Source organism: Aethina tumida, chromosome 1, assembly GCF_024364675.1.
Source record: "Aethina tumida isolate Nest 87 chromosome 1, icAetTumi1.1, whole genome shotgun sequence".
Classification (NCBI taxonomy): Eukaryota; Metazoa; Arthropoda; class Insecta; order Coleoptera; family Nitidulidae; genus Aethina; species Aethina tumida.
The window spans coordinates 70,100,980-70,118,023 of NC_065435.1; the positions used below are offsets into that span (position 1 = coordinate 70,100,980).

The 17,044-nt window shown below is 31.2% G+C and overlaps 2 protein-coding genes across 4 annotated transcripts in view; one reads left to right on the forward strand and one right to left on the reverse strand.

Moving 5' to 3' along the window:
• LOC109608827 (uncharacterized) overlaps positions 1-15,527 on the forward strand; it is a 127,453-nt gene extending 111,926 nt beyond the window's left edge. Inside the window, exons 8-16 of one of the 3 annotated variants that reach the window (XM_049965793.1) lie at positions 10,918-11,129; positions 11,178-11,354; positions 11,408-11,650; positions 11,705-11,882; positions 12,063-12,083; positions 12,255-12,343; positions 12,402-12,660; positions 12,719-12,973; positions 13,027-15,527. In XM_049965793.1, the coding sequence (XP_049821750.1) occupies positions 10,918-11,129; positions 11,178-11,354; positions 11,408-11,650; positions 11,705-11,882; positions 12,063-12,083; positions 12,255-12,343; positions 12,402-12,660; positions 12,719-12,973; positions 13,027-13,461 (1,869 nt within the window). In that variant the 3' untranslated portion in view covers positions 13,462-15,527. The remainder of the gene's footprint in view (positions 1-10,917; positions 11,130-11,177; positions 11,355-11,407; positions 11,651-11,704; positions 11,883-12,062; positions 12,084-12,254; positions 12,344-12,401; positions 12,661-12,718; positions 12,974-13,026) is intronic. The other 2 variants (XM_020025377.2, XM_049965794.1) reach the window with 2 other exon arrangements.
• A 457-nt stretch (positions 15,528-15,984) lies between these two features.
• LOC109608856 (28S ribosomal protein S21, mitochondrial) lies at positions 15,985-16,418 on the reverse strand. Its single transcript, XM_020025411.2, has 2 exons — positions 16,205-16,418; positions 15,985-16,146 (listed from the first exon to the last, which is right to left on the reverse strand). Exons 1-2 carry the CDS (start codon positions 16,349-16,351, stop codon positions 16,030-16,032), a joined length of 264 nt encoding a protein of 87 aa, XP_019880970.1. The 5' UTR covers positions 16,352-16,418; the 3' UTR covers positions 15,985-16,029.
• Positions 16,419-17,044: the final 626 nt, after the last annotated feature.

Consider the following 17,044-nt stretch of genomic DNA (forward strand, 5'->3'; position numbering starts at 1 on the left):
CTTTTCGATATATCCTCTCATATTTTTTAAATTTAATTTATTCAGTTACATACATTTTAAACTTTAGTGGACCAAAATAGGACGATAAATAAAAATATTATGATGTAAATAAAAACGTGCTTAACACGAAAATCATATTCATCTTTTCGATTTATCATTTTACTCAAAGCAGCGTATAAAATTAACGGGAAGTCCAATTGACAGGAGTAACATTTGACTCATTAAATATCATGCAATGTTTTCAACAATAAATTTCAATATCCTAAAGTTTATTCAGTTATACGGATTTTAAGCTTTGATAGACCAAAATAAGATAATAAATGAAAATGTTAAAAAAATGATATTAAAAAAACTTTCAAGCTTCCACTAGAACTTTTACATTTTCTATCGGTAGGACCTTCTCGTATAAGAAACCAGTCAGTCTATCATCATTCACTTGTCCCTGAAGCTTTGATATCTTCTTTCTATTTCGGTCATGACACCAAAAACTCGTTAAAGACTCGCTAAATTCTTCCTATGTGAAATACGTTCAAACATTCGTTAAATACATTCTCGTTATAGAATGATATGAACATTATTTTGAAATATACACTTGAATTGAATGTTTTGATAATATCGATTTTTTTCAAATGCAAATATTACTTAAATATACTATATATGTTATCCATCTAAAATAGGGGAATTTCAATTGGCAATTTTTTGCGGATCATATGAACGAGATATATCGATAAGTAACTTATTACAATATTCTTTTTCTTACTGTCATATTTTCATTTTTTATCCATCATCGTTGTCTACTAGGACTAGAAAATGTTCGAAATTGAATAAGCTATCAAAATGTAAAACTTGGGACATTGAAATTATTTACTGTTGAAAAGAATTACTCAAATGTAGAAAAAATGTCAAAAATTTTATGAAATTTAAACTTTCAACAGCTGGAATTGGTTCATTTTCTTCCGAACAAAATTAATTGGGTCTACTTCTAAAGAAATAGTATTATACATACAAAAACAACCATTTACCACTCGCGTTCAACTTATCTCAATTGCCAAACTAAAAAAAAAATATGTGAAGGACATTTGTATTTTTAAAAGTTTAAATTTGTAAATCATTGTAATATTTACATTTGATAAAAGGACATAAAATCGGAATTTGCTTAAAATTATTGTTTTGTTATCTAACAATAAGTAGATGTTTTAAAAAGGATCCGCATAATAGGTAAGAAAATGAAATAAAACACATTTCCCGTGACCTTTTAAAGTGCGACACAATTTCATCCCCCGGCCGCGACACTAATTTTCACTCTCTTCAACCGACCCCGTTGCCATTAAGTTAAAAAGACGTAACGCCGGTGTGATTAGATGCGTGAACGTATCCCGAAATTTTCCGCGATGAACTTTTCCCTTTTTGCGTCGTCGGATAGAAGACAGGACCGTTGCGACCCGCGGGACTCCTAAATTCATTTCGTCTCCGTCCCGCGTCCCGGGACTCTTTATGTGTTTCTCGGCCGTTTTCAGTTTTTAGCCAAGTTTTCTCCCATAAAGTATCATAATGGCTCCTTATTATTATTAATGGCGCCCGTTTTCTTTCTTTGACACACATTTCTTCAAGCAGACAGAAATGGATACGGTACATTTTTCATGTTTTGGATTCAGACGCAATGTACGTATTAAAACATGTCCACCATTCAAATTTTGAGTGACAAACAGAGACATATTTTTACGGGTGGCAATAAAAGTGATATTAAAAAATATCTGTTGTTGATAAGCGGTTTATTTTTACGCCATACGAACAAGAGAAATGTAACACATTTCAAGTAATATGGGGTGGAACAAAACAAGCAAATCGAAATGATTAATGAAGTCTCCGAAGCAAAAGAAAATATAAATTATCCGACTTTTTTTTAAAAATAGCCATGTCAGACACGTTCGTATGTTCAGTATGTCATTTATATTACTTTACATCAAACAATTTTTACAACGAACATAAATTCACTGGTTCGAATCTCATTCTTACTTTTATTAAAACTGTACAACTGTATTTCGAAAGTCCCATTTTAAATTACAATTATTGTTTGTTTGCTTTTTTTTATTTTAAAACACCACCCATTATCCGTTGTGTTGTTCACAAATTATTTACGACACTACGAATTCAACTGAACCCGTTACATTTTATTTGTTTCAGTTTTTTCCATTTGTTTTCTATTTCATTTGTCTGTAGTGTTAATTAACGACACGTTCGACATGAATAACAATTGGTGTAGTAGCGAGTTTTTTACATTTAATTCCCCTTTAATTTTCGGGAAATAACGTCCAACTGTGTCTAAATAAAGAGGTATCCAACAAATCCAAACAAAGTTTTTTACGGACATGCAAATATTTCTGATTACGACGAGGAAGCAATTACTAATTTATAGAAACTTGAATTCCGGGCTACTTTTTTAATTTTAGTTAAACTAAATTACACGGATTTGTGCCCCAAGTTACAAGATTAATTAACAATAAAAAATAAAAAATATGATGTACTTTTGTTAAGCATATTTTTTATTTAAAAATTTAATTTTTTAAATGTTATTTTAGACTTTTTTAATAATTTTATAAAATCATTTTGAATAATCTTTTATATTAACTAAATTAAATTGCAGTTAAATCTTGAGTAAAATTTGAAATATACAGTGATGGAAAAAAGTATATAATATTTTTAACTCTTAACATTTTGTGACATGACAAAAATATTAAATAATACTCAGAGTGTTGTTTCGAAGATTCCGCACTCAAAGTGGTGTAGAAAATCGAAGCAAGTCAGGACTTCCACGGAAAATCATTCCGAAGATAGAAAAAATTCTCCTTCAAAGATCATCGAAAAACATTAACAGTGAAAAATCGTCTTATTGATATGGAACTACATGATTGAGTTGCAATTAAAAAACTACTGCTCTCAAAGAAAAACAGCGTGTCATCTGGTATTTGCAACATCCCACTTGTCATGAACTCAGGAAAAATAGAACAGTGTCCTTTGGAGTGACGAAAGTAAATTTAATTTGTTTGGGTCGGATGATAGAACATTTGTGAGACGGCCAGTGAGGCAACGATACCATTTTGAATACCAAATTTCTAGAGTTAAATATGCTGGCGGAGCATTATGATTTGGCGATGCTTTTCTCGATCCAAAGTTCTACCTTTGTGGTGGGTAAAATGGATCGTTTTCAATACAGAGATATATTAGAATTTCCATTTGCTAAGGAAGAGACGCAACTTTGTTGGATATTGGATAGAGTGGTTCCTAATGAAAAACTTAACTGTACTTGAATGACCGTCTCACTCTCCCATTCTAAATACTATTAAAACACAAGAGCAATGGTAAAAAATTCCTGTCAACTCATTTAAGAGATTCTATGCCTAAAAGATGCCAAACAGTAATAGAGGCAAAAGGTTACGCCACAAAATATTGAAATATTTGAATTATTGTTATTTTTTATGAATATTAATAAAATATTTCATACTTTTCCAGACTAAATTGATTTTTTATTTAAAAAAAGTAAAAATCTATAAATATAATAATTATTGTAATTAGACCGATCTTGTAGTAAATTAGATTTGTTTAGATTTGCAACAGATTAAGAAAAACAACAGAGTAACATTTGTAACAAGTAAAAAAATAATTAAAAAACATATAAAAATATATTTTTTTTTAAATTACCTTCTAATGTCAAAAGCTAATATTTAACTAAATGTTTGTTGGAAGTGTCTTCTTAATGAGGATATTAAATTGAATAGTTTTGTAATCTCAGTTGGAAGGTTATTTAATAATAATAATATAATACATAACATATATTTTGTTAGTTTCTATTTTTTTTAGAAAACTAATTTTTATGTAATAAATAACATTTTTAGTTAAGATTACCACATTAATTGAACTAAACTGCAATTAAATCCAGTGGTGGAATATAAAAGAAATTTATTAATTCCAATTTGCCTGCAAAGGAGTATTTTTTCCAATGAATGAATTTTATCTACTGCAATTCCGACTTTGTTGAAAATGCGATTCGACAAACAAAAATCGTACATGAAAAAAAAAAACAACTTGGAATCGTTTCCCCCGAAACATTGGATCCGTGGCCGATAACCATAAACCACGATCAAGTGGATACGAAAAAGGTCGGACACTTTCCGAATTGAAAGACTGCCGGAAAAAAGGACCGTTAGCGTGGGTTACTTTTTAATTTATTAAAAAGTGTAGCGAACAGTGCACTTCCTCCATTTGTACCGATCACTTTTTGGTCGCGCAATCACTTTTGTTCCATTTTCGGAATGCCTCCGCGCCGCCGTATGGGACGACAGATTTATTGCGTTACAACGTTCAATAAGCAAATTTTAAGTGATTGTTTCACTTGAATTAAACTTTGATCATAAATTATGTGACTCACATCCAATGGATTAAGATGACTGAATAAAAGTTTTCTTAATATATTGAATGGAACTGTAGTAGCCATCGTTTGTGTAAATATTTTTAGGCACATTATTAAAAGAAATCCAATTTTATTTGAAATAAATTGCATATCAATATTTTTTTACCGAACATAATTTGGAGCATGTCAGTCGTAACTCATAATAACAACAATTGTGTCGGCTTATGGCATTTATGAAAATCAGTAACCCCAAACCCTAATTAAAAATATATTAGTCTTAACGATTTCGGCAACATTCCAAACTGTAATTTGTCATTTTCCGTGGTTTATTTCCTATATCGGTTTATGATTAAACTTTGTTATATTAATGTTATTTAAAATAATTTAGGTAACCACATAAACTATAATTTGTGATATTCATCAACAACAAAAAAAAACAAATCAAACAGAATAAATTTGTTTGAATAAAATTTATTATCAGAACAAAAAACTAAACTAAATTAATTTAATTAATACCATAAAAATTTGATGTCATTCAACTAAATCTATAAAAATAGCTTTCTATGAAAAGAACTTAATTTTACTGATCTCAACATCTTTGATTTAATATAGTGATACCCTGTCAAAAGTTCAACATATGCACTAAAAAGTAGTGGATAATACCAATTCACTTTAGATTGATTCTTAGTCCTTTATTTGTTAATTAATACAACTTAAATTCAAATTTCTAATTCTCATTTTTGTTTACAACCCTTTTCCCAATTTAAAAGCACCTAAACGAAAACGAGGACAGTCGATTTTTAAAGCAAATTAGTATCTGAGTGTTTACTGGAGACTTGAGTGACGTTGTTATTGTATATAAACTAAATTTTATAGTTTGTAAAAGTATCTCACAAATACAAATAAACGGTTTCGGAGTTACCGAGGATTATGTCATTTAAACTGATCGAAAAAAGTTATGTATATTAACAAATGAAAACAATAAAACCTTAGACAAAAAACAACGAGGTCTAAAAACACATCAAGGATTGCAGTCGATATTTAAATATTCAGTTTAATTTAAACTCCGTTCCAGATTTAACAAACAATTTCTACTACCTTTTCTTAAAATCATGCAGTTATTAGTTATTATAAGCTGACCTACATGTGCTGTAAGAATGCTTCAGGCTGGCTCAAGACAAGTTGATGAGGTCGATCAAGAGTTACATCTGACCAGGCAGACATATTATTAATTAACTTTTCAGACAAGACCTAATTTTGGCTACTCCTTGAGGTTGCCCATCGTGCTGCGAAATTAACTTAGTGTCAAGAAAGAGAATTGTGACATAAAGAGAGGGATGCAGATGAAAGCAGATTTGGGTTATTTAGTGATAGAAGGACAATATGAGTCTGAAGACCTTCAAGTCAAAGAATAAATGTGTGTACCATAACATTGGATGGAATTTGGAACCAAATTTTCGATTTTTAGACGACAAAGCTAGAGCAAAGAACTAGGATTTGCCCTCAGTCACTTAGAAAATGCCCAAATTAAGCTTAATTGCATAGAACATGCCTGGGATATACTTGAAAGATAATTAATCCCAGAATTATGGAACACTTTGGAACAAAATCATCTGGATAACGTGATAAGAAGTATGCCACATGGGGTACAAGTTGTAATAGGAAGTAAAGGCGGAATTACTCGACATTAAATAAATGATGTATTTTTATATATCGGAATAAAATTTCTGAAATAAAATTTATTATAGCAATTAAATAAAGTCCATAATGATCAAAAGATATTTCCTCATAGTTTACAACAACTTGCTATAAAACTTTTCAAACTAAGAACAACACTAGCAGTCATTTTATTCCAGTTAATTAAGTGTCTGCTAATCCACGGCATTTATTTAATTACACGACATCCTCAAGACGAAATTCCCCGAATTGCACCCCGTCTAGATAATTTAATACTGTCTCTGTCCCAGTTCGGCGAAATGAAATATTAATTCCGACGTGCTAAGTAGTTCCACTCGCCAACGACACCCTCGTACCTAATAATGCGTGCGTTGATAAAAGGCGCGGGGAGTGTGCCACCCGTCCTCGACGGGATTGGGGCACAATTTAAAAACGGAAACACACTACAAAGGATTTGTGTCATGACCCATACTCAGCACTTTTATCCTTGCGAAAGAGTTAAATTCGCCAAAATGCGATGCGAATTAGTCTAAGATAAAAGTTTTCCATTAGTGATGGTCAGTAACTAAGTTACGGAAACTGGCATTTATAGAGAAAGTAGTTCAAAAGGTATAGATAGAGTCACTTTAAGTTTCCAATGCCATATGTGATTCATGTATCAAAACAGATAATTACTATTTGAAAGTTTCCTCATAAAATTTGACTAGATGTTTAAATATCGTATGATGCATTTAAGAAGGTTTCTGAAACATGCTCAAAATATTGTATTGTCTATCTTTTGTACTATTATTCAATAAAATTGAAATAGAATAGAATACTGTCATCGTAAATAAGGCCACACTATAAATATTTACAAAGTTTAGCACTTTTTGGCATCATTTTTATCAAACCATTATCAATATGAAAGCTCGAAAATATTACTAGATACTGTAATCTACACAATGTTATCTATCAGTGTTGAAAGTTTTGCAACGGAATTAATATTTCACCGTTACCAGACAAAACGGAGACAGTTTTAAAATTTATAAAGCCCTCTTCTTTTTTAAAAAAGTCCTGTTAATATAAAAGTTGATGTAGAAGTGCAGTAACAACTGTAGCCTTTATTCATTTCAAAAGAGTGATGTAATATGAAAAGAAAGTTGTTGTGACATTCGAACATGCTTATAATTTCCTTCTCACAACTGAAAAAATCATGTAATTGTTTATAGTTAATCAATATTCATAACGCCATACGTGTAATATAGAATCTTTATATTTTGAATGAATGGTGTACCTAATTAAAAAAAGCCTGCAGGTCTCTATCGATGAATGGAACGAATTAATTTCGCAGTTTTTAATCATTTTCTATTATTTCATCAAATCCTCACTAATTGATGGAACTGAAGGTTCAAATCAGTTTTATTAACTTTATTAATTAACCATACTCATCGTTCTCCACACCAAAACAATGAAAAAACAATCTTGTTTTGTACCAACCTTGGTTCTACGCTCATAATCAATTTAAAAAAGTTTTTAAGTCAGAAAAAGTGGGCGATTAAATATGTAAATCAGGTACTAAAAATGAAAGAAAAAACTGAAGGTTATTGAATATACTAAAACCCACTAAACGTTGGTACAAATTTAAATATCTTACCCCCTAATAGTATTCTCCCACGCACAGCATGAAAAAAATTGCTTCACCCCACATTACCTTCCCCCAGCTAATTTTACATAATTTGCAATGTAGAACACAGCGAGTACGTGTGAAACAGGCCCTCGGATCCGCCAAATTAACCTACATTTCAAAAAAGAAAAAAAGTCCCGATTGTAAAGACGAGTTCGGGCACAAAAGGCGTCGAACACACGTATTTTTTTAAGCGGCCGTCAAAGGGCTAACGCGACCGGTAAGTGCAAATATGATATCATGAATGACACATAATTAATGATGTCCAAAGTCGATCCTTTTCGATGACGTTTCGTGACAAACGGAAGCGCAATTTACGAGTGCCCTCGCCACGACCAATTATACTTTCAGAATAAACAGTCTTAACGATTCGATGTTGCAGTTTTTCATCGTCGCCGCCAATTAATTGAATTCTATCGATAAATAACTTTATTAATTAACTCGGATAACTCGGAGGAAAAAATCAGATCAGACGCAGACAATTAACAAACTTGTTTTAAATGGCGCTTAAACAATTGGGGTCGCGCATAATAAAAATGCGGCACGATTTCAAATATCGAAGGTCGTTGGAGGCATTAGAGCCGTCGGGGAGGATTTCGCTTTAATAAAACCGGGAGCTTTAACGAAGTGAAGCGTTCGACCGTTTAATTTTAATGATTGTACACGTGCTTAATTAACATGACTTCGAATTTATTCGCCAGATTCTTAATCATTTTATTAATTTTTTTTAGCACATAATGGTGTTTTATATTGAGACGCCGTTCCATGAAATTGAAATGTCAATTTCCGTTTTATTAAAGCCCCCTATTTTCCGTAATAATATATCTGGAGGGGGATTTACTGTGGAGGCGCAGCATAGTAAATTATGGAGGCATTTTTCCCTTATTAAATAGCTGATACAAGCAGGCAGCTTCGCTGCGCCTAAGAAGATTTATTTTGATCTTGCAAGCAGCAGCTATGCGGGCCGTCGAACAACAAGATTTATTTGCCCAGGTTTTTATGTACCACACTTAACGTTTTTTTGTCCTTCTTTACTAATATCTTTATAATCTCCGAGCAATTTAAATGTTTTTTTAGTAAGATGAATTTTTATTACAAGAACAATGTACGAGCAATTTTACGATGTAAATGCTGAATATTTTTATCTTACTTATTTGACAAACTTTATTTAACTTCTCTGTCGTCAAATGATTAGTTGAATGAAAATATTTTACCTCTGTGCTGCAATGGTATTTTATGAAAACTGAAATTCATTTATTGTTTCCATCAAATTAATTTTGTGTTTATTGTATTTATTTTAATAAAACCCATTAACACTAAATTAATACAGTTAACTTTTAAAAATATTAATCCCTTTATTAAATGCCCAATTTATAATTCATTTAGTTTACAATAAATTGTTAATGATAATTAAGCATTTACACTTACTAAACTTATTTTTAATATGAAAATAATTAAAAAATGTTATAATATTGAACATATAATTGTATTTTCCTCTTAATTATTTTAATATTTCACGCTCACTTTATTTAGTTTAATCATTTATTTTATGTTATTAAACTACCACATGAGATAAAAACATTCGTTTTATGACTTCACAATTTCTGTGAATTTAATTTGGAAAGAATTTTTAAATAATATATATTTATATTATTTTAAAGCTATAGTTAAATTTGTGTTTGAATTTTTTCCATAAATACCTTCAAATAAATATATTGATAAACGGTTTTGCAATATTTGCCCATTCTGTGCAAATATTTTGTAATTTTATTTTATGCACAATTTTATTCCACATAAAAATATATAAAATTTTGATACACAATATTATATAATTTACAAAAACTCCAAATAAATTGTACTACACTACGCATATTTTGAAGTGGACAATTTGAATTATTTAAAAAAATCAAAAAACAATTTAATCTATTGCATAAATTAAACAACAACAAAACTTTTAAACCAGTAATAAATCTAATATCACCAAACTTCTTGGGAAATTTATAAAACAAAATTAATGAAAATTAAAGAAAATAGAGAAACAAAGTATTAACCAATAAGTTTTTCTAATCACTACTTGATCGATTCACCCTTGCCCTACAAACAGGTTTCACCCTCCTTGGCATACTCAAAATTAGTGAACGAATAAATTCCTGATCCATAGCTCGCCAATATTTTCTAAGAACCCACATTTTAATATTTCATTTTAAGATTAACAGTTGTGTGTAAACTTCTGTAGATCCTTGTTTAAAGACAATTTTCAAAGATTCTACAGAATCTAATGATAAAAGCCGTCTTGTTAGTTAGCAGACTAAATAGTGATTAGAGTATAAACTAATATATTGTTTTCTACAAGTTGGGTTCTAATTAAAATGCAAATCTCTTGCCCCCACCTTTAACTATTGTTATTGAAGCATCGACTATAAAGTAACAGTGAAGCTTCCCTTTGTTGGTCGTTTTAATTTGTATTAATACTTTCGAGAGCACCATGGCAAGTCAAATAGATTTATGTAAACAGAATCCCAATCCTATTCAAACAAAATTTCGAATGTGTCTATGAGAATTGATTTATCTGTCACCTGAACTGGAAGCTTCAACGTGAAAATGATAAATTTTAATCCAGACATGCATCTCTAATTTCGTCAAAGTGAAATGAGCACAAAGATAACATTAGCTTCTAAAACGCGATAGAACATATCTACTTACGTTTGCAAATGTATTCGTAATATATTCACATACACATTAAGAGCCGAGAAGAGATATGCACAACTTTTATTGCCGCTCCAGTTTCCTCGAAAAATCCTACTCGCTTTAATTTGTTGCAATTTTAATTTGAAGACTAGTACCTCTGGTGAAATTAATTCGGAGTTTGTTTGGCTACTTTTCCTTTTGTGCATGTTTTAAAAAGTCGTAAGACAATTTGGAACTAGGTTAAACAGTTTAAAGTGAGCCCTTCGCCTAACGAACACGATAAAAAGGAAGCGAGCGAAAATAAAAGAAAAAAGCCACCCAACTTGAAATTGCTACTGTGGAGTCTTGATCAGGAATTTTTAGAATTCTAATCCACGCCAATGGATTAAAACAAACCATCCACAAATCCCCCTTATTACTTCGTTCACAACTTTATGGTCCATTATAAAAGTTAAATTATATATTTTTTTGCTCTTTTCAGACTTTGACAAGGAACAGACCAAGACCCAGGTCACAACAGGCTCAGTGGTCCAGAAGTTATCCGCCGGAATCGCCAAGTTCACCTCCATCATCGCCAGAGGAGCAAAGCTTTTTCGATCGTCGTTCAACCGGTACGCTCCCTAAGACACCTGAAATCAGCGACACGGTAGACAGGGGACGTGAATTAGGCGTGTCGCAGAATTATCGCGAAAAGTATGTGATTTTTAATTCGTTTTCGTTACTTCTAACTTGTTAATTTAGTTACACAAGGCCCCCGGGTGGTGGATGGAGAAGGGAGCATCCGGATGTGGAACTCAGACATGGCGATCATAGGCAAGGAGTTGGAGGATCGAGAATATTCTCGAACTTCTTGGATCACGTCTTGGACAACTCTGACAGAAGACAGTTTGGAATGGGATGGGTTGGAAAGATGTTTGGGTAAGAAACAACAACAAATATATGATCTTTACTGAAATTCTTACTTATCGTAGACGATCTATGAGAAAGTCCGTGGCCAACGAAAGACACATTCAGGAACAACTTGACGACTTGGAGGATCACAGACCCATGTTCACGTACTGGGTGACCACTGTGCAAATCCTGGTCTTGTTTATATCTATTATTTGCTATGGATTCGGTCCTTTCGGTATAAATTTACAAGCGAGATCAGGACAAGTACTGGTACCGAGTTTATCGTTGCAGCAGGTCGATTACTTGGAACCAGCTAATTTCTGGTAAACAATAATGTCATCAACACTTAGTATTGTGTCATGCAATGTTTTTTCTAGGGGCGGACCAAGAGCCGGGGATCTTATCCATCTAGGGGCCAAGTTTGCACCTTGCATGAGGGTAGATGACAAAGTGACTCAAGAAATAGAAAAACTGAGAACGAAAGAACGGGACACTGCGTGTTGTATTAGAAATGATGATTCTGGTTGTGTACAATCTAGTCAGTCAGAATGCTCGGTAAGTATTTATATATATGATACAACATAAAGGTTTTAATACATTAAATTGAGAACGTTACTGAGACACCAAAAACGTTTTATTTAGTTACCAATAATAGTTACATTTTGTGATTTAGTTGAATACTAAAATATGATTGATTAATTTAACAATATGTATTTTTTTAACTTGCCTCAAAAGGTCAGAGGATTGAGACCAGCGGTATGTACAACACAAATCTGTAATTTGTAATATTGTGTTTTACTTATTATTTATATGCTATAAATATAACAGCATGTAAAAGCCATATTTATGTCCAATGTTATGTAGAAAGACTTGCATTAGTTGTGCGACAATCGTATTATATTTAGAATAATGCTTGATCGTTTCCAGAAAACGATATCCACATGGAAGAAATGGACGGCTAGCGAGTCTGGACCTGGTGGCAGAATGTCTGGATCCGTTTGTGGGCTAGATCCAAAGTAATACACATGTTTATTTCTATTTCAACCCTTGATTGCAATTTTATTTTTACATCAGATTCTGCGATTCGCCGCCTAGCGTCGCGCCCTACGAGTGGCCGGACGACATAACCAAGTGGCCCATTTGTCGAAAAGCCAACACGCAGTTTTCCACTCAGAAGAGACCAAAAAAGGATCCTCAAGCCGAGCATATGGTATGCGAAGTGATCGGACATCCGTGCTGCATTGGTATTCACGGCAAGTGCAAGATAACAACCAAGGAATATTGCGACTTTGTCAAAGGCACATTCCATGAGGAAGCCTCACTATGCTCACAGGTAATTAATATTAATTTAATATGGTAATATATTTTACGAAATTTTATTTGATTTTTAGGTTTCATGTTTAAATGATGTTTGCGGAATGTTGCCGTTCTATTTCCCGGACGTCCCCGACCAATTTTACAGACTGTGGACGTCTCTATTCATGCACGCCGGAATCCTTCAACTAGCAATCACTGTTTTAATACAGTGGTTCCTGATGAGAGACCTGGAAAAACTGACTGGAAGCCTGAGGATTGCAATTATATACATATGCTCTGGAGTAGGGGGCAATCTTGCCAGTGCCATTTTCGTGCCATACAGAGCAGATGTAAGTAATCCGCAGTTAAATTATGACTATTTACAAATAACCTTTTTCGATAGGTGGGACCAGCCGGTTCTCAGTTCGGCCTCCTCGCCTGCCTGATCGTCGAGGTACTGAAAGCATGGCCCATGTTGAAACACCCTCGCCAAGCCCTTTGGAAACTTGTCTCCCTCACCATGTTCCTGTTCGCAATAGGTCTTTTGCCCTGGGTGGACAATTACGCTCATTTGTTCGGCTTCATCTTCGGCTTCCTAATATCGTACGCCCTGATGCCTTTCGTGACGTTCGGATCGTACGATCGGCAAAAGAAGATCGTTTTAATTTGGGTTTGTTTGCTCTCGGCTGGCATCCTCTTCATCGTTTTGGTACTACTGTTCTACATTATACCGGTCTACGATTGCAAACTATGCTCTTACTTTAACTGCATACCGTTTACGCGTGATTTCTGCGCCTCGCAGAACATCAACTTCAAACGGGAGGAACCAGTCGTATGACAAATGATTACACGGTTTATAACCGTTTTTATTTCGATTCAGTATCATTTACTGTATTATCGTTTGTTGTACTTATGTCAAACCCATCCCAGCCTTATTTCCATCAACAAATATAATATATATAATATAATTGTGCGAATATTAAAAATAACCGTGAAGTGTGTTTAAGACTAGTTTGTGATACATATTAAATGATTAACTGGAGATACATGTAAATTAAAAGAAACAGTGTGTTGATATATTATTATACATAGATATAACTTAAAAATCATGTGATACGAACATTATATATCTGAATAACTATTAAGACTATCTATTATTTATTAATTATAAGATATGTGCAATGAATATTTGTTTATGTTGGCAACGAAACATGCTACAATGAACTTTGTTTGCTAAAAATACTCCGCTTGGTTCCAATTACCCCCTGAAAAGTGAAGTTACCCATTTTAGCTAACTCCGTATGTAACGCAATTCAAAAATGTCCACCACAATATAAAAACAGGATGTGCATTTACAATTTTTAATAATCAATACTAGAATTAACTACTATACATACCTTACATTTCTTATGGTTTTGATAGAATAATAGGGTATAATATCAAATTTTTCAAGTTCAGAAGATTTGGATTATTTCCCACTACACTGCAGAAATTATCATTATTATTATCTACACGTTTTGTTTTCAATACTTTTCACATATCGTCGCTTCAAGATAATATACATAATACATCCGACTTGATATTGCTGATGGATATTTTAGGATGAATGACCCCATGGAACTGTATATGTATCGTATACAATACAATAGTCTTATTTATATGTGTTTAAATTATATTAAAATTATCAAAAATATTTTCATTATAATAGACACTGTATAAAACAACAGCATGAATGGAATGTATATATAAAATTACAAAAGCAGTATGGTATGGTGTTTTAAATTCAAAATGTGAAAATGTTAATTTTTGTAAAGTTAAAATTATTAAAATTTACTTGACTTTCAGAAAAAAAACCTTTATTTCTCTACATAAAAAATACTTCACATTGTTGTAAAACTTTAGACATTACATTCTTTAATGCTTCGTGAGAGCGGCAATTAATTTCGAAATTACTCGTTTAAATACCAACATAGCTGCTATCTTTATGGATTTATAACTTGCTATAAACCAATAAAATTATCATTTTATAGGTGATTAAAACGAAGCATTATTGAAATATATTGTTAATCAACAATCGACTTACCTACGATATATATATATTATAATGTAATATTCGTAACGTCTGTAGAATTCAGTTTTTGTTTAACAGTCCTCTTTACTGGTTAATTTCAACTGGTGTAAAAAATCACAAAATATTGTACACGTTCGTGTATTACTAAAATAAGAATAAACTGACGGCAAAAATTAAAAGGTATCAGATTTATTAAGCGTTCATTACTTTTTGTATATATATTAAGTGATACAAAGAATTTTATTTTCAAAGAACATCATTGAAATAAATTACATTTTTACAATGGCTTCTCATTAAAAATAATATTGTCTTTTATTTTTTTGCAATCAGTTGTATTACTTTATAAAAATTGTTCACGTTTTGTGAATTTTTACTATTGTCTAAAACTATCATAGACACATTGTAAAATCAATTTTATAACAATGTAGCTCTTTATATTTGTGTAGGTATATAACATTTTGATTTACTATTTGGACTGATATATTCAAATATCACTCTGTACATTGCAATTGTACAAAAGTTGCTATTGTTTTTTACTGTAACTTCGGTACATTTTTGAGATTAAACAGCCAAGAAAAATGTTAAGATATTTAGTACTGAACATTCTGAAAATAAAAATTATTAATGGTTTATATAATAAAAAAAGTCTTCTTGGTATGTATTTTTGCAAGTTGTTTAATAGCAGACGTTGCATAAAATTTATATGACTGATATTTAAACGTATGTTCCAACAATTGTACAGTTACATTGTAATAATATAACATCGGGTGTTACACTAAGACCAAGCCTTAACATTATAATATAATAAAATACTTCTGCACATAACTGATCAATTATTGTTTTATTTTCCCTCTAGAAGTTCCCTAATGTAATATATACAATGGGAACTTTTCATAATACTGGTTTAAAAATTTTAAGTTTAGAAATTACAATTTTCTCTTAAACAATTTTAAACTAATTTGTATTATCCAATATTTGTGTTTCTTAGTTTATTTTACTACAACAGTCCAGATTGAATTTGGCCAGCACAATTTAGGTTAATTTATATTTTGTTCAAAAATGTTTAAATAACCATACCAGAAATTATAATACTTAATTTGTTTAAATCAGATAAAGGATAGCAGCTAGTAAAAGATTTTCAACAGCTTTAGTTTTTCAATTTAGTTTTTTTTATATATAGGATTCTAGAATCCTTAACAATATAATTAAAAAGTATATTTTATTTTCAGGCAAATACTAATTGTTTAAAGTTAATAAATGCAAAAAAACATATCAATTATAAAAACATAATTAACGACTAAAACAATTTATTACACTAACATTAATAAATACAAATTAAATGGAACCAGGGAATGGATCGGTTCTATTCTTCCTCAGCACGAATTGTATTTTTCTATCCATATCTTCATTGTAAATAGCCTTACACTTTTCAAAGTTTATCCTCCTCCGAAACTTAAATAATAATAACATTACCAAATTAGATATTTAATATAACATTTTAATGCAGTACCTGGTAAGGTTTTTCAAAATACCGAGTTCTTCTAAACTGATCTAAAATATCCTCTCTGCCCAATATTCTATTCAAAACTCGACATGCAGCATCCACATCGTTGTTTTGGACAAATATTGTTCTTGCTATAAATTTTGCGTGTCTCATTTTATATATTTACAATTACTAAATAAGACTGAATTATTGAAATGGTTAGTCTTCTTCTTCTAATTTTAACAATGTAGATATTTAAGGTCAATGAGAAAGATAGGTTACCAGATTTGATGACAGCAGGTTTGTCAAGTGTGAAAAAATTTCCCTAGATCTGAGTTTTTTATAATTTCGGAGAAAAAGGAAAATTTTCTATATACGCCTAACTTCAAGGAAAATTAAAAAATACACACATTATTTGAATAACATTAAATCACATTGAAATTTAAACCTACGATTTATATAAGATTTAAACAACAACAAAATATTTATTTATTTAATAGTTAGAATAGATTTCGCATTATCTCTAATAATTTGTAATAATAAATTAATCTTGTTCAAAAAACATCAATACTAATATAAAAATAATAATTAAATTCTGATTCTAATTCTATTATTTCTATTTCTACTACTGACAAAAAACAACACCTAGATATAATTGATTTATTCCAATTTTTTTTTGAAAAATATTAACCTATTACAGAATAATAATTGATTAAAAAATTAATCAAAAAACTTAAAGCATAAATTGTCAGAAGCTAATAATGGGTCGGACTCTCTCTTTGAGAATCATTGACGCATCGTGGCATCGATCTAATAAGATTATCACATTTTCTTGTTTATTAAGCCTTAGTTTATTAAGGTTGAAAG